The 22,301-nt window shown below is 46.0% G+C and overlaps 1 protein-coding gene across 10 annotated transcripts in view; it reads left to right on the top strand.

Moving 5' to 3' along the window:
• Positions 1-19,279, top strand: part of PCNX4 (pecanex 4) — a 401,845-nt gene extending 382,566 nt beyond the window's left edge. For all 10 annotated transcript variants that reach the window (XM_085626158.1, XM_085626159.1, XM_085626163.1 and 7 more), the window contains exon 12: positions 18,363-19,279. In XM_085626158.1, the coding sequence (XP_085482284.1) occupies positions 18,363-18,614 (252 nt within the window). In that variant the 3' untranslated portion in view covers positions 18,615-19,279. The remainder of the gene's footprint in view (positions 1-18,362) is intronic.
• The last annotated feature ends 3,022 nt before the right edge of the window (positions 19,280-22,301 follow it).

Below are 22,301 nucleotides of genomic sequence, written 5' to 3' on the forward strand. Positions count from 1 at the left end.
CATTAGAGACTAGGGAAGAACTCCAGTGGTGGCTGTCGCACATGGAGGCTTGGAATGGACGAGCCATCTTTGGTTCCGCGCCCGATATCATTATAGAGTCAGCCACGAGCAGGTCAGGATGGGGCGCGAGGTGTGGAGACTTCACCACGGGAGGCGTCTGGTCCCCGTCGGAACAGCGTTTGCACATCAACTGCCTGGAGCATTTGGCGGGGTCCTTCGCCATCAAGTGCTGGACCAGAGAGTTGGTTCGTTCATGTGTCCTTCTCAAGATGGACAATGTTTCCACGGTTCGGTATGTAAACCATCTTGGGGGGCACTCGCTCGCGAGCACTTTCGGACCTAGCGGCGAACCTCTGGCAATACTGCCTGGATCGACAAATCTCGGTCACGGCAGAATACCTGCCCGGCCAGGAGAATCAAGTGCCAGACTTCCATTCTTGCCACTTCCACGACTTAAGTCTCTGGAAGCTCCACCCACGGGTGTTTTCAGACCTTCCGAACATTTGGGGGCCTTTCTCGATCGATCTCTTTGCATCCTGCCTGGATTACCAGTTTACCCGGTTTTACAGTTGGAGGCCGGATCCTCTAGCGGAACAGACTGATGCGTTCCTTCAGGATTGGAGGAGCGAGGCGGGCTATGCTTTTCCACCGTTCACAATGATAACCCGGGTTTCAGCCCAGGATCGCCGGCAGGGAGCGGCCATTGTCTTAATCACACCGATTTGGAGATATCAAGTCTGGTTTCCAGTTCTGGAACTTTCCTGGGATTCTCCAATCCGAATCCCCCCGTTTCCGGCTCTTCTTCTGAATCCGGAAGGCCGTCCTCACCCATTGATCGAACAGGGCTCCCTGACACTAATGGCGTGGCGGATTACAGGGGACGATGGTCCGTCCCGTGCCTTTCGGGAGCGGCTGAGTCATCCTGGCCAAGGCTTGGGCAGACAGCACTGTCCAGCGTTATCGATCTACATGGAGACTATGGTGTCTGCGACGGAATTTCAATCCCGTGGCAGCAGATGTGACAGCTGTCTTAAATTTTTTGGCTTCCTTAGCAGAGGAGGGTCTTGCGTATAGAACCATCAACACCTTCAGATCTGCCATTTCGGCTGGTCATTCCTTGATGGATGGGACCCCGGTTGGGGAACATCCCTTGGTTTGTAGACTCCTCAGGGGTATACGCCTGTCTCTGCCCCCTGAGCCACGGTATTCCCAGTTATGGGATGTCAATAGAGTGTTGAACCTTTTTCAATCTTGACAACCAAATAGATTTCTGTCCAGAAAAGAGCTTTCGGCTAAAATGGCCATGCTTTTATGCCTAATTTCCTGCAGGAGGGTCTCTGATGTCAGAGCTTTGGACGTCTCTGGTCGGGTTTTTTCTCCTGGGGTCACTTTAACCATTCGTAGGTGCACTAAGTGTGGAACTACGACTGTCTCCAACCCTGCTTTCCCTGATTCTCCTAAACTCTGTGTTGTGGCATGCCTCAAAGCCTAGGAGGTGATGATGGAGGAGTTGAGACCTCCGGGGGAACGGCAGTTGCTTATTGCTCTCAAGAAACCCCATAAAGCGATGTCTTCCCCCACGATTGCACGTTGGGTTCGGTGGATTATGCAGGAAGCAGGCATAGATTTGAGAATCTTTGGTGCCCATTCAACAAGAGGAGCGATGGCCTCCAAGGCCTTTACCCTCGGAGCTCATCTGGAGGACATCCTTAATGCAGCGGATTGGTCCTCAGACTCCACCTTGAAGCGGTTTTATTTCAAACTGGTTATTGACATGGCTCATCTGGTAGTGAGCAAGCTTTAAACAAGCATCATCCTCGCCTCCGGTCCTGACATAGAATGAAAAATTTCCTAGCTAGCGTAACGGAAAGTTTCAATTCTATTAGGGACTCGGAAGCGAGGATTATCCCACCCAGGGTACATCTGCGTTGTCTTCCCTCCCTCGTATAGGAGTAAGTAATGAATTTACGTGACATTCTGCGACTTTGTTTGCATAAGTTTGTCAACCTTTTTCCGCAGGGTTTTTTCCTTAGCCATTACTATCGCTTACGCCTTATTTTATGATTCCAGGAGATTCGAACAAACAAGATTGCTGAGGTGAATTCGAAGCTGACCGAGCGACGAAAGAGGAAGGGTTGCCACAAACAGAGGACTATCATTTCGCTGGGGACTCCTGATTGGTGCACAGATGAGCACACTCTACAATTTGGACACGCTAAGATTTTTTGTGTTCATTCCCTATGGTTCATGGGAATGTTAGTTTATTTGACTTTGAAGGGCTGCTGCCAATAAAGTGAAGAAAGAAAAGCATAATCCTCGCCTCTGAGTCCTTAATAGAAATGAAACTTTCCGTTACGCTAGCTAGGAAATTTTTCAATATCATTGAAATACAGCATACACTGCAATAGTAAGAACCGACTAGACTAGAATGTGAGCTTGGTTTGTGTACTAACCTCCTGTTGAGAATGAGGTTGAAAAATGGCTTCAGCTTCTCAATGAAGTGGGAGTCCACCGGTGTGCCTTAGAATGAGCCCCAAGAGTGCTTCTATGCTCTTTCTGAAATTATTCTGCACACAGATTTGTTTTATGCAAAATTTTCTCAAGGAACTCAACATCCAAATAGAGATGAACATAGTCATCTGGCAAAAAATGAGCAGTATCGACTTTACATCCAGCTTCTCCAGTGATTGGGGGAATTTGATGTTGCACTAAATTGGGGGTCTGCCAAGGGGGCACTCCTTCTGTTCTTGCCACAGCTCTTTGAACTGCTCTACCCTGCTACGGTAGCTTCGCTACATAGACTGTGCTAGCAAAGGGACATCACATTCTTAGGACCATGTGCCTAAGAATTGCTGGAAGTAGAGTCATCGGAAGGAACTCCATCAACCCAAAAATTGCTTTCAGATTTTGATTCCTTTTTCTATCCCTCAGATGCTGACTTAGTTTCTGATCCTCCTTCAGAGCTGTCATTCGTTACTTGAGTTAAGGCCTGGGTAGCAGTCATACACCGAGACACCACCTCTATTGATTGGCTAAAACCTTACTTCTAAAACATTGTCATACGTAGAAGGCAGTCTATAGATCTAAATTAGTTTGTGGGTGTGTCCGCATGCAAGATGTGTGCAACAGTAAATAAAAAAAAAAACGTGCTTCTCTTTTGCAATCCAGCTGCCGGTTCCCCAAAGAGCCAATACCACAGCATACGTTTGTCATGACTTCTGCAAAACTTTATTGTTGCAGGAACTGCTGGACTATCACCAAGATAAAAGTAATTTCGTGAAGGCAGAAATCTACCTTTAATCTCAAGAAGCCTCCATTCTAATAGTAACCTCTGCAACTTTGTGCACAGGTGTGCTCCTTGTGAAAACTCAGCGCTATCACCAGAGTCACTGGAATTATGCTGCAGGAGAACATCAAATTATGTAACAGGTTTGACTAAATTATGCTGCAAGAAAAGGCAAATTATGCGCCGTAATACAGCACATTTTATGATGTTATTACTTCATTATTTTGTGATAAGTAAACATGATCATACTGTCTGGGCAAAGATTCAGATCCAACTATGCCTCCCTGAAATCTGGGGAGGCAATGCGGGCCCCAAAAATGCATCCAAACTGTGGAGAGAGCACCCGTCTGCTGGCTCCTCTGCCTTCAGTAGGAGGCGTGCTGACATCACAGGTGGGCGGGAGGGGGAATTGGAGCAGAAGAGGAAGCAAAAAAATCGGATCCTTTTCATGCCTTCCCAGTATCGGCCAATAGCCGATAAATGCAGTGGGTCGGTAGTGTGGCCATCTGCTATTGTGAGACAGCCACACTACAGGGTTTTAAAAAAAAATGGGGAAAAAGTATTATGCACAGATAATTTTCCCAAAAACAAAAGATTTACTGTGTTAAGATCCCCCTATTCACAGCTTCCAAGAACTGGCAGAGTGGTAAAAGAATTGTTACCGCTAATTTTGCAATTTTGTAAGTGATAGTCAATTTTTACTTATTTTCGTGGTTTTACGTACTTGCACTTTGTGGAGAAAACGGGTGTGAAATCCATGGGGATCCCATAAAGCTATACAATCTGGAAAAATAGACAAAAGTTCAGCAAGGGTCCATTTGTGTACCTCGCTTATAGTTCTCAAAGAAAGTAATGTTGAAAATGAGTAGGAAAAAAGAGGTGCGTGTTCATCTTTAACCAATTTACCAAAGTTATTTACGGTTTGTTACATTAGTCAAACTTTTCAAATTTCACGGTTATTTATAGTATTTGTGGATGTCCAAAAACCCACAATACCCAAAACCAATAACCGCGTATGATATTTTTTTCATTCTGTACCGACCATGCATCAATTCGTATGGTAAATCGAATGAATTAAAAAATGGATATGACAAAAATGTGTGCTTTTTTTGTAAGTGTGACCAATGCATTAAATTAAGAATAGTAGTTATATGTAAAACTTTAAATTTGAGATTAACCAAAATAACACGTGATTCATAGGGTATTCTGAGAAATGTGGTGTTTCTTTCAGTCTGGCTTACATTTAGAACCCAAAACGAAGAGCATTTCAATTGATAAATGTTGTAATAATCTGTCTTCCGACACTACTCCCGGAAAAAAAAAACAGTATCCAACTTATGTGGCTGGTCCTATCACCTGCGAGTTGGACGTCATTTAGGGGTCACAGCTGCGACCCCTGGGTTCCTAGCTTGTCCTTTGCTACTCCCAGCACTGCCTTTGCGACCCCTGGCCTCAGAGTTCGCACATTCAGTGCCAGGAACAATGGGGCAGCACATTTTTATTACACTAATAGGGAATAAATAATATATATCATCACTAATAGTGTAAAAAAATACATTACAATAACCTGGAATATGCCCTTCCGTGGCATCAGAGGTACGTAAAAAATATCTTTAAATGTATGTTGTGTGCGTGCTTGCGGGCAGAGGCGCAACTAGAGCCAAATTTCGGGGGGGGGCTGAGCAAAAATTTCGGGGGGGGGCTGAACTTGAAGCAATAGGCAGAGTGGAGCTGCAGGGGCTCTTAGAAGGGGTGAAACAACAGCGAGGCCTCATTAACATGCAAATGGTCTTTTAAAGACCTGTAAAGTGCTCGGGTGCGGCTGCTTTTTTGCCCGGGAAGGTGTCTCATCCCGAGCTGCCACGCACGGGGGGGGGGGGGGGGGGGGGGGGCTGAAGCCCTGTGAGTCCAATGGGTGTTGCGCGCCTGCTTGCGGGTGAGTGTGTTTATGTGAGAATGTAAATGTGTGTGTATGAGTGAAAGTGGAGGTCAAAGACGTGTGATGTCACTTCCGTTACTTACCCCTGATATTTCGGTGAATTGACGACCATGGCCTGCGACCTGATTGCAACACTGAGTCCTGATTAATATTGTGCCAATGGTTGATGAACGTTTCCTAACGCTGCCGGCTCAGGAGAACTTGTCTTTCTTGCGCCTTTTACTCACTCATACTTGCCCGATTGTGCTGCCCCTTCAGAGAAGGCAAAATGCATTAAAATATGCTCTAAGGATCGGCCCGGCCTCTATGCAAGGCCCTCTGCCTGACGATCGTGGTGTGGCCATGATTCACAAGGAGAAATCAATTAAAAAGGGGCACCGTTGAAAAGTGGAAGCTGTTTCCATTAGTGCTCCTCTTGTGGAAATATATGCCCAGGGAACAGCACAAAGATCCTGGGTGGCAGCATCTAAAAAAACAAATTGGTCGCCTTCCTAAAGCTACAATATGCCATCAGGCCAAATACAAACACAGTTATTCCCCACGTCAAAGGGAATTGCTAAAGCTACAATATGACAACATCAGGCCAAATACAAACAGCATTGATTAGTGGTGGATAACTGCCATATGGATTGCGGAATAGCCATAATCCCAGAGCAGGAATCCATTCAGGAGGGGCACCATTGGAAAGAAGAGACTGTACCCTTTCCCAAGCTCACACTCTAGTATAAATATGTACCTAAGGGAGTCGCACAATGCCCCTTAGCTCAACATCTAAAAAGCTAAATATTCCCTTCCCTGGTAGGGACAATAGAGCTAGCCGGAACTTAGTTGCTCCCCAAAGGGTAAGTAAAATGCTAAAATAACAATATGCATCCAAAAAGGGAGGGGGGTGTCAGCCCATAAACTGAGTGTCTGGCCCCCTCGTCCACATATGCCCCCACTCCCCCCAAAAAATGAATCCATGGTGCCTGTTGTCCTGCTTACGGCTGTGATCCAAGGGCAGGAATCCATCAGAGAGAGGCACCAGTGAAAAAGAGAGACTCTGCCTTTTTTTTACGGGTGCCTCTCCGACTCTTTTGGTGCTAATGCATCACTGACCTCCTTCTCTGCTGGGGCTTTGACATAACTGATCCGTGTCAGGAGTGGGTGCGGCGCTCCCACATCAGCCCCCAAAATACCATATAGTGATGTCAGAAAACCGAAACACCCCACACTCCCTGACCCTGCAAATCATGCAAAAACTGTCACTAGAAATCTCACTTTTATTAGATATTTTACCCCTTTGCTCAAACTGGACATATAATGGAACACTGTTTGTTGTTCGAAGATAGTACAAGGAGAGTCTTATTTATATTGTGCAGGGCAACTGGAAGAATTGTGCAGCAACAGATGAGGTGGGCATGAAAATGACAGCAAATAAATTTGGCGATAACCATCTGTCTGCTCCATTATGTCTCCTTCAATAGTTCTTAAGACCAAACCTGGGGGGAGGTCCCCATTAGGTAGACACATCCAGAATGCATCAACATGTATTTTACTTGTCCGTTTACCACGCCGTAGACTAGGGCTGAATAGAGCTGTGGTTAGGACAAGGGTATTTTGTGAAATGCTCATGCCTCATTAAATTGTAGTAGTGGGGCAGACACATGCGGATGTGAGACACAGAATCTAGGGAATTTTAGTATATCCTCATGTAGCTAGGTTGTTTTTACCACAATGGAAGGGGTGAAGATAAAAATGACATTGACAAACCACATTGAACACTTTTTTTTAAATTCAGGGACGTATTCTTATACCCTAATATGTACACTCTCACAATCTGTAAGGCTTTCAAATCAACTTTGCTAGAATGGTATGACCAAAATACACCTCAAGAGGTTCTTGATAGCCTGCCATGGTCCAACACACAAGCAGCCACTGAGAAGAGTGAGCCAGTGATGAAGAACACCCACATAATGTGGGGGAAGGTTAACAATCTTTTTAGACTAATCTCTATGAAGACTTGGCCTGTAGTGCATGACTACCACAAGTTGTGTATAAGTTGTTGTTAGAATCCGGGTTCTCTGGTTGGCACAGGTTGGTACTTGTGACAAGCAGGGAACCTTTCCTCTAGTCAGGGTAAGGGGTTACACTACTAAAACAACCCCTGCTCACCCTCTAGGTAGCTTGGCGCAAGCAGACAAGGCTTATCTCAGAGCGTTATAGGTTAAGCATTTGTGAACACATACAGTAACCAAGTGACAACACTACAAATGGACACCACACAGGTATTTATATTAAAAATAAGGATTCTTTATATAGGATTATCACAAGACCATTAAACGATGAAAAATACACAATACGGTTGCTCAGTTGGTAGAAGACTGCTTAGTTTTTCTTAAGTTCTTAAATGAGACACTTTAAGTCAATGTACCTTAGATGCGACACGCAGGGCAACGAAAGTGTTGCAGCGATGCAGATGCGTTGAAGTTCTTGGTGCAAAAGAAATAAAGACGGGATCTTCCAGATGCGTTACGCTTCTCCGATGTTGCGAGAAGGCTCGACTCGATGCGTCAGCTACTGCGGCGTCACCCCTGACGAGATGCGACGACAGCGGCCTTGGCATCGGCACTCTTCTCAGAGGTTGCGAGACGCTTCCGCTTGATGTGATGCTGCAGCGACGACACCCCTTCTGCAAGATGCGACGACAGCGGCTCCGACGGCGGCACGCTTCTCCGTGGATGCAAGGCGCTTTTCTGGATGCGGCGCAATGCGACAACTACGATGGCTGCGATGGCGACACGCTTCCTCCTCGATGCGAGACTCTTCTCTCGATGCGACAGCTACGATGGCGACCCGCTTCTTCGGCGTTGCGAGACGCTTCTGCTCGATGCGATGCTGCAGCGGCGACACTCTCTGCGAGATGCGACGGCAGCACGCTTCTCTTCCTTACGTCGCGCTTCCAGCTCCTTGCGACACGCAGTCCCTCAGAAGGCCCAACAAAAGCAGCAGGCACTTCCAAAAGATTCTGGGGAGCTGGGGGTGAAGTCCACTAGGCCTGGGACTTCGTTCAGGGGGCAAGCTCAGTTCAAGCCCTTGGAGATCTTTTCAAAGCACAAGTTGAAGCAAAGTCTTTAGTAGTCTTTCTCCTCTCCTTCAGCAGCAAAGTAACCACTGCAGGCCAATCCCCCAGGTCAGGGACATTACTCCTCCTACAGCTTTCCCAGTTCCTTCTCCTCTGGCAGAGGTTCTTCTTGTTTCAGCAGGATCTAATTTCTTGGGAGCAGGGTCCCAATATTTATACCCCTAATTCCTTTGTTCCTCTGGGGTAGAGGGTCCTTTGCCCAGTCCAAACCAGTTCTTGAGCACTCTGTTGACATGACTCTGCCTTTCTATTCAGGGTGCAGGGCAGAGACATCAGCCGCTCCGCAGGAGGTGGATCCAGCATTGTGGTAGCAGAGCACAACCCTATTCAGAGCCCAGGTGTACTCCTCCCACCCATCTGACTGCCAATCTTCCTATTCACCACCAGGCTACCTAGCCCTGCCCCTCTGGGTTTCCCCAGCCCTGTCACTCATACAACCAGACCGGCAGATGCACATCATAGCAGAGGCGGGCTGAAATGGTCAGGCAAGCAAATACCAACTTTCTAAAAAGTGGTATTTGCAAACGCAGAATATTAAATTAAACTTTACTAAAAGTTGTATTTTATTATTCTGAGTTCAGGCATACTAAACTCGAATTTCTACCATGTTCCCTGGGTCTGTTAGGATCATAGAATGTAACAATTCAACAGCCCATTCTGGCCTATGGAGAACAGGTAGCCTTACAATAGTGAAAAAGAAAATGGCTGTAATTCACTATTAGGACATGCCACACACATCAGGGCTTGTCCTACCTTATGCTTACAATGCACCCTGCCCTTGGGCCTACCATAGGGGTGACTAGTATGAAGTTAAGGGGAGGTTTAGGAAGTGGGTGCACTTGCCCAGTCAGCATGACAGTACCAGACTGCACACAGGTTCTGCAATGGCAGACCTTAGATAAATTTTACCAGGCCGCTTCTGTGGGTGGCACAACCAGTGCTGCAAGCCCACCAGCAGCATTTGTATTTACAAGCCCTGGCACTCCTGGTGCACTTTACCGGGGTCTGACAGTAAATCAAATAAACCAATCATGGAATCCAACCAACATATACATTTTAAATAGGGAGCACTTGCACTGTGGCACTGGTTGGCAGTGGTACAGTGCTCTGAGCAGCTAACACCAGCAAAACACATGAGGCACAGCGACAAAAAGTGGAAGGGAGACTCACGTCAAGGTGCCAGGTCTAACACGTGTCCCCCTCCAGCTGAAAAGTGGGGAGAACTACCCTGCCCCAGGGAGTTCCTCATCACTAAGGCGGAAAAATCTGGACAGACGGTCAGCATTGGCGTGATCTGTACCAGGGCGATGTTCCACCGTGAAATCCATACCCTGTAGGGAAATGGACCACCTCAACAGCTTTGGATTGTCACCCCTCATATGCATCAACCATCTGAGGGGCCTGTGGTCTGTCTGAACCCGGAAGTGAGACCCAAACAGGTAGGGTCTTAGCTTCTTCAGTGCCCAGACCACAGCAAATGCCTCACGCTCAATAGCACTCCATCTCTGTTCCCGTGGTAGTAACCTCTTGTTAATAAAGGCTACAGGTTGATCTAGGCCCTCTTCATTAATCTGTGAAAGAACAGCCCCCACACCATGCTCTGAAGCGTCTGTCTGAACGATAAACTCTTTGGAGAAGTTGGGAGCCAACATAGCAGCTTTCAGGGCCTCAAAAGATTTCCGACAGGTGTCGGTCCAAATCACATTCCTGGGCTGCTTCCTTGAAGTCAGCGCTGTCAAGGGGGCAACAATGTTTCCATACCCCTTGACAAACCTCCTGTAGTACCCGGTGAGACCTAGGAAGGCTCTCTCCTCTGTCTGGGTTTTGGGCGACTCCCAATTCAGGATGGTTTCTATCTTGGGTTGAAGGGGTGTCACCTGGCCACTCCCCACTTGGTGCCCCAAGTACACCACTGAACCCTGCCCCATCTGGCACTTACTCGCCTTGATCGTGAGGCCTGCCCTCCGCAGCGCCATCAACACTTCCCAGAGGTGGCGCAGGTGTTCCTCCCTCGTGGACCTGAACACTGCGATGTCATCCAGGTAGGCTGCACTGAACGAATCCAGCCCAACCAACACCTGGTTGACCAACCTCTGGAAGGTGGCAAGGGCATTTTTCATCCCAAAGGGCATAACCCGGAACTGGTAATGCCTATCAGGGGTGGAAAATGCTGACCTCTCTTTGGCCCCATCGGTCAAGGCGATCTGCCAGTACCCAGACGTTAAATCAAACGTGCTGAGGTAGTTGGCAGCCCCTAGCCGATCTATGAGCTCATCAGCTCTGGGGATGGGGTGTGCGTCAGTCCTGGTGACCGAATGGAGTCCTCTGTAGTCCACACAGAACCGGAGTTCGGGTGTGGCTCCCAGCGCTGCAGCCTTTGGGACCAAGACCACTGGGCTGACCCAAGGACTGCTTGAGGACTCAATTACCCCAAGGGCAAACATCTTGGAGACTTCCTCCTTGATGCAGGCCCTTACCCTGTCAGTCACCCTGTAGGCCTTGTGCCTCACAGGTGTACTATCCCCAGTGTCCACATCATGGACGCACCAATCAGTGACACCGGGAACCAGGGAACACAGATCAGAAAATTGTCCCAGCAGCTGGCGACAATCATTCTGTTGCTCAGGGGTCAGGGCGGAAGAGAGGATGACACCATCAACTGACCCATCTTGCTCCTTGACTGACAGGAGGTCAGGAAGAGGCTCGGTCTCCTCCTCCATCCCAGCATCTGTCGCTAAGAGCATGCCCACCTGGGACCTCTCCAAGTGGGGCTTGAGGCGGTTGACATGGAGGACCCTTAAGGGGTTTCTTGGAGACCGCAAGTCCACCAAGTAGGTAACCGGACTCTTGCGCTCCACCACCTCGAAGGGACCAGTCCACTTATCCTGGAGCGCACAGGGCTCCACGGGGGCCAAGACCCATAACCTCTGTCCAGGCTGAAGCTCTACCAGAGTGGCAATCCGGTCGTACCACCGCTTCATCTCCTCCTGGCTGGCTTCCAGGTTTGCCTCAGCAAGTTCCCTGAAACGCCTAGTCTGGTTTCTGAAGGCCAGCATGTAGCTATATACATTCTGGGGAGGTTTCCTGGGATATTGCTCCCAGCCTTTCTTGACCAGACTTAGAGGTCCTCTCACTGCGTGTCCGTACAGAAGCTCAAAGGGACTGAACCCTAGAGACTTCTGTGGCACCTCTCTGTAGGCAAAGAGAAGGCATGGTAAGAGGACGTCCCACTTACGCCTCATGGGTCCTTCCAGGCCCATTATCATGCCTTTGAGGGTTCGGTTGAATCTCTCAACCAACCCATTTCCTTGGGGGTGGTCAGGTGTGGTGAACTTGTAGGTTACACCACACTCTTGCCAAAGGGATTTCATATACCACCTCTAGAGGGAATCCCACTCGGGAGAAAATTCCCATCAGCGCACGTCCCACCACGGGGGCCGTCACTGTCCTCAGAGGGATGGCTTCCGGGTACCGGGTGGCATGGTCCACCAGGACCAGGATGAACCTATTGCCCATCGCTGTCCTGGGGTCCAGTGGCCCTACAATGTCAATCCACACTCGCTGGAATGGGGGTACCGACCACAGGGAATGGTTGAAGTGGAGCCTTCTGCTTCCTTCCACTCTTCCCACTTGCCTGGCAAGTTTGGCATGTTCTGCAGTGAGTGTCTGAACTACTGCGCATTTGGGGCCAAAAGAAGTGGGTGACAAGCCTTTCAAAGGTCTTGTCCTGCCCCAAATGTCCTGCAAAGGGTACATCGTGAGCCAGCCCCAGTAGGAAGGCTCTGAAGCGCTGGGGTACCACCAGCACACGGGCTGACCCTGGCTCAGCAACCTTAGGCTCAGAATACAGGAGGTCGTTCTCCCCGTAAATGAAATGTGTTCCGGACTGATCACCGTTGGCCTGGTCTGCAGCCTGCTGCCGCATACCCACAAGAGAAGGGCATTCTTTCTGCTCCCTGCAGAACTCTTCCCTGGAGGGTCCTCCTTCTTGCTACCAATGGGTCAGCTCAGGCAGGTCCCCCAGTTCAGCTATCTGTTCCCCTGTAGGTTCCAGGGCATCCCCCTCAAGGTCTGCTTCCTCCTGAACCGTGGGAACTTCAGGAGCCGGTTTCCCGCGCCCCCTGCTCCTTCTCTCTAAGGCCGGTCCCTGGCCCTCCCTCTCAGGCTCCAGGACCTCTTGAGTACCTCTACTGGCTGCCATGGACCGTGTGGTGACACACGCCCAATCCGGCATACCCAACATCTCCAGGTGAGCACTCGGCTCCACCTTAGCCCAAGGTGAGCTCTCCAAGTCGTTCCCTAACAGACAGTCTAAAGGCATGGCGGGCCTCACAGCTACCTGAAGAGTACCAGAGACCCCCAAACACTGAAAGGGAACCTGAGCCACTGGGCAGTGACTCTCGGTGTTGTCGGCGGCAACCACCGGATAGAATGCTCCTGGGACAACCTACTCCTGAGACACCAGGTGGCGCTTCACAGCCGTCACACTGGCTCCTGTGTCTCTGAGAGCTTCAACCCTATGGCCATTTATGGTCACCCACTGCCTGTATTTTTTAGTGTTCTCAGGCAGCTGGGTTTGGGGGACCACTTCACAGTCTCCTAATGAGACAAGGGACATCTCTGTGGGATCCCACCCACCTTGGACACCCATCTCCTCCCCCAGTGCTACACTAGTCACCTGCCGGGAGGGAGCACCAGTGGGTGCTGGTTTACCAAATAATGGACACTTCACATCAGAGGCAAAATGCCCCATGTTACCACACTTGTAACATTTGATGGGCCCCTTCTGAACAGGTGTACCTGTCGGGGCCCCGGTCGGTTTCTGTGGTGGGGGAGGCTGAGAACCTTTCCCTTGGTTCCCTTGGGGATTACTTTGGGGCCTCCTCTGGAACTCCCTCTGTTTACCCTTGTCCCCCCCACTCTTCTGCTGGGGACCCTACCCACCTGTGGCGGAATCTCCCACTTGACCCTTGTGGACCCTGGTACTGACCCAGCGGTCTGCCTCCTCAGCAAGCTTCCTAGGGTTAGTCAGCCTACTATCAATCAGGCGTAGCTCAGGAAAACAATTACTGGACAAGTGCTCCCATGCCATTAAATCAAGAAGTCCTTGAAAATCATTAATTTGGCTACCCTTCACCCAACCATCCAATGCTCTGCAAAAAAAGAAAAAAGTCACATACTCAACATATGTACTGTTTGGAATCTTGGTGCAACCCCTGAACCTTTGCCTATACAACTCAGGGATCAACCCATACCTAGACATCAAAGCAGCCTTCATATGGGGATAGGAATTATAATCATCTGAAGGCAAATCCAGCAGTGTATCCCGCCCCTCACTAAGGAACCGTCCCCACAACCCCGCTCCTCAATCTTTCTCAGGGACCCGGTGGGAAGACATGGCTACCTCAGAAGTCTTAAACCACTGCACTATGTCATCATTTTTGAAAATTCTTTCACTACATCTTTGGGTATGTATGCTCTTGGTTCCGCCTGCACTGACTGTGTGCTGCCACCAGAGGGAGCTTTTTCTAAATTCTGGGCTTTCTGCTCCATCTCCCTCAAATCTTTTTCATGTTCATATTGCAGCTTCTTTTCTTCCAGGGCTAACTTCCTACTTTGCATTTCCAATTCTAACTGCCCACTTAACTTGTGCTTGGCCAGCTCCAATTCATGCATCCTACACTCTTTTCTATCTGCCAGCTCCTCTGGAGATAGACTGTGGCTAGAAACACAGCTACCAGCAGGGGAAGGGGTTCTCCTTCCACCTAGACCTTCTGGCCCATCTAACTGTTCCTCTGCATTATCATCATCAATGGCATTCCTTGCTTCTACCCAGGCCCTCAGCGCCTTGTAGAGTTCTGCCTTGTTTTTACATCCAGTTGTAGAAACTTTAAACTTTTTGCAAAAGGATTTCAGCTGCTTGGCAGTGTAGTTTTCCAATTTCTCTTCTTCCCATTCCAACTCAGTATTCACAGAGACTATGGATGCTGCTTTCTCCACCATGGTTAAGTTTGGCAGTACTCAAAAATAGAAAGTCCCAAAAAGAAATCTACCAACAAGTATTGGTTGTGTTTAAGGTCTGCACTCAGTAAGTAGTGTTCACCAATCACTGTACATGAGTCACAAATGCAAGTCCAGAATCCTCACCGCTGACCACCAATGTTAGAATCCGGGTTCTCTGGTTGGCACAGGTAGGTACTTGTGACAAGCAGGGAACCTTTCCTCTAGTCAGGGTAAGAGGTTACACTACTAAAACAACCCCTGCTCACCCTCTAGGTAGCTTGGCGCGAGCAGACAAGGCTTATCTCAGAGCGTTATAGGTTAAGCATTTGTGAACACATACAGTAACCAAGTGACAACACTACAAATGGACACCACACAGGTATTTATATTAAAAAATAAGGATTCTTTATATAGGATTATCACAAGACCATTAAACGATTAAAAATACACAATACGGTTGCTTAGTTGGTAGAAGATTGCTTAGTTTTTCTTAAGTTCTTAAATGCGACACTTGAAGTCAATGTACCTTAGATGCGACACGGCGGCGACACTCTCTGCGAGATGCGACGGCAACAGCTCCGACGGCGGCACGCTTCTCTTCCTTGCGTCGCGCTTCCAGCTCCTTGCAACACGCAGTCCCTCAGAAGGCCCAACAAGAGCAGCAGGCACTTCCAAAAGACTCTGGGGGTGAAGTCCACTGGTCCTGGGACTTCGTTCAGGGGGCAAGCTCAGTTCAAGCCCTTGGAGATCTTTTCAAAGCACAAGTTGAAGCAGTCTTTAGTAGTCTTTCTCCTCTCCTTCAGCAGCAAGGCAACCACTGCAGGCCAATCCCCCAGGTCAGGGACAGTACTCCTCCTACAGCTTTCCCAGTTCCTTCTCCTCTGGCAGAGGTTCTTCATGTTACAGCAGGATCTATTTTCTTGGGAGCAGGGTCCCAATACTTATACCCCTAATTCCTTTGTTCCTCTGAGGTAGAGGGTCCTTTGCCCAGTCCAAACCAGTTCTTGAGCACTCTGTTGACATGACTCTGCATTTCTATTCAGGGTGCAGGGCAGAGACATCAGCCGCTCCGCAGGAGGTGGAGCCAGCATTGTGGTAGCAGAGCACAACCCTATTCAGAGCCCAGGTGTACTCCTCCCACCCATCTGACTGCCAATCTTCCTATTCACCACCAGGCTACCTAGCCCTGCCCCTCTGGGTTTCCCCAGCCCTGTCACTCATACAACCAGACCGGCAGATGCACATCATAGCAGAGGCGGGCTGAAATGGTCAGGCAAGCAAATACCAACTTTCTAAAAGTGGTATTTGCAAACGCAGAATATTAAATTAAACTTTACTAAAAGATGTATTTTATTATTCTGAGTTCAGCCATACTAAACTCGAATTTCTACCATATTCCCTGGGTCTGTTAGGATCATAGGATGTAACAATTCTAACAGCCCATTCTGGCCTATGGAGAACAGGTAGCCTTACAATAGAGAAAAACGAAAATGGCTGTAATTCACTATTAGGACATGCCATACACATCAGGGCTTGTCCTACCTAATGCTTACAATGCACCCCGCCCTTGGGCCTACCATAGGGGTGACTAATATGGAGTTAAGGGAAGGTTTAAGGACTGGGAAGTGGGTGCACTTGCCCAGTCAGCATGACAGTACCAGACTGCACGCAGGTTCTGCAATGGCAGACCTTAGATACATTTTACCAGGCCGCTTCTGTGGGTGGCACAACCAGTGCTGCAAGCCCACCAGCAGCATTTGTATTTACAAGCCCTGAACCTCCTGGTGCACTTTACTGGGGTCTGACAGTAAATAAAATAAACCAATCATGGAATCCAACCAACATATACATTTTAAATAGGGAGCACTTTCACTGTGGCACTGGTTGGCAGTGGCACAGTGCTCTGAGCAAATAACACCAGCAAAACACATGAGGCACAGCGACAAAAAGTGGAAGGGAGACTCGCGCCAAGGTGCCAGGTCTAACAGTTGTCACAGCGCCCAATTAGGGTATCCCATTGATACTGTTCAACAAAGCCCCTGTAATTAGGGTGTGAGTAAAGCTGGATAAGACTGAGGAATTAATGGGACATCTCAATTTACACATCCTTTCATTCCTTCTGGTTAATATATAGCTTCTGTGTAGCATTATAAACTCTTTCAATTCAAATAGATCTTTAGTTGAGACAAGCTTACAGTGCCGTAGCTTACTTCAGTTCTATATAAATTACATCTTTATGTCCCGGGCCTGGTGTAATTCCGGTCACACAGACCCATTCTCAAAAGTCTTCCTCATAGCAATAACCTCAGCTCATCATGTGAGTGAGCCACAGGCTCTGTCTGATTACCCACCAAACATCACCTTTTTTCCAGGCAAATTGATGCTGCAAACTACAGCAGTGTTTTTGCCAAACGTTGTGAATCCCTTTTACATCGGAGAATTACCCTTTTGGGATTCTATGGTCTGCCTGTGCCCAAAAAAAAGGGGTCAAATTCCATAGCTTGGATCCCAAAAGAGCCTTGAATCTTTACATCCTTCATACTTAAGACCATTGGATGGAAGATATGTGTCGTATTGGTCAAGAAACAGCCTCCAGAAGGTCTGCAAGTTCATTTGACAAAAGCCTATGCTGGCACACGGAGTGCGAGTGCCTGTTCTGAATATTTGTCAGGCTGCAACATAGGTGTCACTTCTTATGTTCACAAAGCACTACTGCCTAGAAAGCAAGGTCCACAAGCTTGGGCATTTTGCCCACTCAGTTCTGCAGGATCTTCTGGTTTGAGCCCTTCCACAGACCCACCACCAGAGGAGGTACTGCTTTGTTATGTAATCACAAGGTGAGGAATCTGGGGTTAGGAGTATCCATCAGAAGAACAAGTTATTTACCTTTGGTTATAGTTTTTAAGGTGGATACTCTAACTGCAGAATCCTCACCACCTTCGATCATCCTAATTTAGTAGAATGGACTTCACCATCCCAAAAAGATTCTAGACTAGACATCTGCACGCAGTCGTACCTGATCAGTTAAAAAAGTTTAGCATCCAAAGGCACAGACAGATTCCAAAAGAGACTGACATCCATGCTTGAGGGTCGCACCTCTGTATGGCTCCATCATCACTTCTAGGGCAGGACTGAGCCAGACAACACTATTTAGAGGCATGTGGGAGCAATGATTCGAAACATCACTTGATCCAGTCTGGCACCTTGGGGTATTGACAATGTGAGGACTATGCAGTTAGATGGAGTATACGCCAGAAAGAGCTTTACCAGCGGTAAATACTCTGTTCATATAATGAATTGTAAAATCCTGTTACTTTCTAAGCTTTTCAGTGGGTGGTTTTGATGACTGCTTGGGTCTTATCACCCAATAATAGTTTTCATACTAAACTCTTCAAAATGGAGCTTGGTTTCATTGGCATATTCTGGAGAACCTTTAAGAAACAGATAACATAATCAAGGTGGCCAATATCCTGATTTAGGATAAAGGTAGTTTGGTACAGAACATATCATTTGCATTCACTTGTTCCATTACAGTGCATTTAAAGAGGTAAGAATATACACTAGTACTGTAATCAGTGTTGCAGTGTATTGTTTGGATTAGCAAATGGTCACGCTGCCTACAAAATATATAATTGCTGCATGGTTTACCTTTGCATACTCCTCTGTGACTTTTTGGAGTTAACCCAATTCTAGATAACTGTTTTAACAAAGTTAATATTCTGAATTCAACATGCAAATTTATAAAAACCTATACCTTTTGTAGATTTCTAATTTTATAACTTAGTACATCCCTGATAGACAATTGAGTTAGAGTGGAAAGAAGCAATTTACCAAGAAATACCAATATCAAAAGAATGGGTTTAAAGTTGTAGATGGACCAATTGAAAGTTGTGTGCATAGGGAGATTTCAAATGTTGTGTTTTTCAGTGGTAGTTTATTGCTATTTGAATGTTTTTTTAATATTGATGAACACCAATCTTTCGAATGACCGATCATTCTTCATTTTTCAGGGAGTATTCACAGGGAGAGTGCTCACCCTTCAGGAACTATTGGTGCAGGTTGGGAAGTTGAATGCAGAAGCTGTCAGAGGTCAATGGGCAAATCTTTCCTGGGAACTTTTATATGCCACAAATGATGATGAAGAACGATACAGCATACAAGCTCATCCAGTACTTTTAAGGAACCTAACTGTGCAAGCCGCTGATCCTCCACTTGGATACCCAATATATTCCTCTGAACCTCTAAACGTGCCTTTATTTTAGGCCTTTAGTGGAGTAAGAATACATATATATGGTGACTTAATACCAAACTTCACTCAATAGGGTTCAAAAGCAAATCTTTTAACTAAGGGTGTGCAAAATTGTGTGTTTATTTTAACAAAATTACTCTTTTAGCACAAAATGTGGTTTGTCGGAATCTCACATGTTTTCATTTGAGAGCATACATAGTGTAGAAAATCATGCGAGATACTGCAGGAGACTGATATAAAACATCTCTCAGCGACATAACTCTGCACTAATCAATTTCTCACATGCAAACATTACATGAAATTGCATCAAAAGTTAAAGTTATTTCTCCTGGCCCAAAATTCTGGAATTTTGCCAGCATAATGTAAATTTTACCCAGGTCTAGGTATTACGCTTGAGGCTTGCAAAATTGTCCTGGAATGATGGGAACAAAATACAGTTTTAATCTTGTTTTCCTTGTAAAATATCTGAACGTACCTTTTCTCTACCAAATGTTTTGGTGATAAGACCTGTACAAAAAAACATCTATGCATTGATTATTTATAAGCAATTTGCCAAGTAACTTGAATTAATTTTAGGTTACAGTTTAAAATGTGACTATGGTGTTTTTTAATGAAGTAACCATGTTTGACCAAAATGTAAATACTGTCTAAATATTTATATTAAATATTTTGTTTTCATTGCTTTGTTATTTGTGATCACATTTGTTTTATGAGTGAACAGGTATGAGATAGTCTTTTATACTTTTAATATTGGAATGAATCTGTGTTTTTGACAAAGTAGAACTACACAGAGTACTTTAAATAAGGTGTGTACACTACAATGTATAATGTTTTATATTCTTTCCAATAAACAATAATGAAATTTAAATGACCAAATATAGTCATTTAGCACATCAACAGGATTGTATATCAAAATTTAGCCATATCTCATTTTGTGAGAATTGTCATCCTTCATTAGCTGAATTCAGAGCCTCCAGGTTTTAATACCCTTGTTTGGAATAACAAAGTAAAATGCATTGGTGATACATCACATACGCTTTGAGTCACACAGACCAGCAGTAATAGGAGGATAGAAGATGGTTTGAACATGATTTTATTATACTTACGAAAAACTGCTTGTATGCACTTTATCTCTACCACCAAAAGATAAGACTAATAAGGTGGATTATAAATTGTATGTAACCTGGGATTTATAACCTTATGTCACCGTGGTAAATTTAAATTCAGAGAACTTTGTTATTTACATTGTGTCTAAAGAAGATTCCATTACTGATGAAACATGAAATAAAAAAATAGGATGTGTTTGCCATCCCACTGTGGACTACAGGAGTGAACTATTTGCCAGATATCTCAAAAATATATATTATCAAACTACACTAATAAACTCCAGTAATTAGCTTGGGTTATCAAACAAACTTTTTTATATTACATTGATAGGACCTCACAGTCCAAATGAGGTTCCTGGTCTCTTGTGAGGCTTCCAGTTGACATTGTGCATTTAACCTGGACTGCAAGAATACGTCTTGATAGAGGTTTGTCATTCCTGTTTAAGAGCTAAATTATAATAATAAATAAAAAATAAAAAGCAGGTCACTTTATACCTACAATTAGGTTGCCAGTATATTTGTGTACTTGAAACATGTTGGCGAAGAAGTGAGAGATTCGCTTAAGTCTAAACATTGTATTCTCTAATATAAAATAGATGAAAGTTAAAACTTGGAAATATTAGATGGAAAAACAGCTTAGTGAAAGGAGACAAAAAAAGGAATTGGAAGATTGTGTCGCGAGATCTCCTCCCCTCCCACACACTCTTCGTATTTTTAAACCCTGTAAAAAGTACAAGATGCACACTGCATTGACTTGCAACAAAGTGAGACTTAATTGTTCAAACCCAAAAGTAAAAAAAAAAGTGCATCAACCAGTGTTGTTGGTAAGATGAAGGGAACCTTCATTGTTGGCTGAAAAAGTGTTTGATGAGGTTTTCATTTAGATTTTTCCTGAATACTGTCAGATTTTGTTTATTCCTCAGATTTAGTCAGTGTTCCAGAGATTAGCTTTCAAAAAATTGACAGCCATGCCTTTGTTAGAACTGTTACATCTGTTATTTGCAAGCTGGCTAGAATTACAGGATCTTAGGTTCCAAGTAGGTCTGCAATTCTGGAATGCAGACCAAAGAGTTTGGTGTGTGGCCATCCCAACCTTGGAAAACTGTACAGAAAAGTTTGAACTTTATTTTTTGAGTTATTGCAAGTATCTGAGGCCATATGGATTATATGTCCTCTGTCGAGGATGACAGTGAACAAATAGCGGTAAGGTGGAGTTGGTGTCTAGTAACGGTTACAGACATACAGGATGCTCTGGAAACATTCGATCGAGCATCGATTTCTGTTAATCTTAAACAACCACATTTTTGGACAGTGTATATGTTCTATCACACACCCGAGCGCATCTCTAAGTGGGCATCATCTAGGGATCCTGCACCAACACTGCACGTCATATTGTCCCAAGTGTCAACTTCACGTGGGCGACATAGTCCATATGTTTGCCGAGTGTACGGGCAAAAAGAGTTCTGGGATAGTTTATTCCAACTAATAGCAGCACAACTGGGGCTTGAATTTCGTTTAAATAGAAAGGAAATACTAATCGGCTTAAAGCCCGGGGGGAAGACTTCAGTCTCAGATCTTTAATTTCAATCATCATGGTAAGTGCACACTTTTGTATTGCTGAGGTATAGTTTGATTCAGCACAGCTCGGAGTACCTGAATTCTGAGACATGTTCCGTCAGATCTATAAATGTGAAATCACAGTCACGAAGGCTCTGGACCCAGATCAGTTAAAGGTGGAAAGGATCTGGTCTCCCCTTCTCTGGATGTAGTGTGCGGTACTAGACTTCCCTGCTTTAATGTGAATGTAACTGATTTAAACTTCTCTCTAATATAACCCTGGTTTCCTTTTTTTTTTTCTCACTGTGAACTGCTTACCCTTCCCAATTTCTCACTTTTCTATTTTGCTTTCTTAATTTGGGGTTTGAATAAGATTGTTATATAATTATTTTCTGACTTTTGGGGTAAAATGCATTAAAAAAATAAATTAAAACAAGCATTGGCATAGCCAATAGGTCTCGCCTTTGGGACCTTATAAGTGTTTAGCCATGCAACAGTTGCATAACTAAATACTTATAAGGTCCCAAAAGCGAGACCTATTGGCTATGCAAAGCGGCCCTGCGGCCGCGAAAGTGAAAGTAATCGCGGCGCACCCGCGCACATGCACTGTAGCTCTAGGCTGGCCTGGTAGCACTTTTTGGAGCCCTCACAATAAGTCTCGCCAGACCAGCGCATGCGCTGGGTCAGGCGAGACCTAAAAAGCAAGTGTCTGAGGGCCCATGTGATGTAGAATGATCCTTTAAGTTGAAACAGTCTGCAGGTACTCAACTTTCGATGTCCCTTTCCTTTGGAACTCTGACATGGTGATTGTTTAATCAATCACTCAATCAGGGATTTGTAGAGCGCATTACTCCCCGGTAAGGGTCTCAAGGCGCTGAGAAGTGGGTGTGCGCAGCTCAGTTGGGGTAATTCCTTTCTGAACTGGTGCAGTGTTGGGCTTTGCCGGAGGTGAAGGCGGGAGATCCTTCCAGGTCTATTCGGGAGCGCTTTGAACGCACTCTGTACTGAACGCGATTTTCTAAGCGCATTGCACGCAG

The sequence above is a fragment of the Triturus cristatus genome, chromosome 9 (assembly GCF_964204655.1).
Source record: "Triturus cristatus chromosome 9, aTriCri1.1, whole genome shotgun sequence".
Lineage (NCBI taxonomy): Eukaryota > Metazoa > Chordata > Amphibia > Caudata > Salamandridae > Triturus > Triturus cristatus.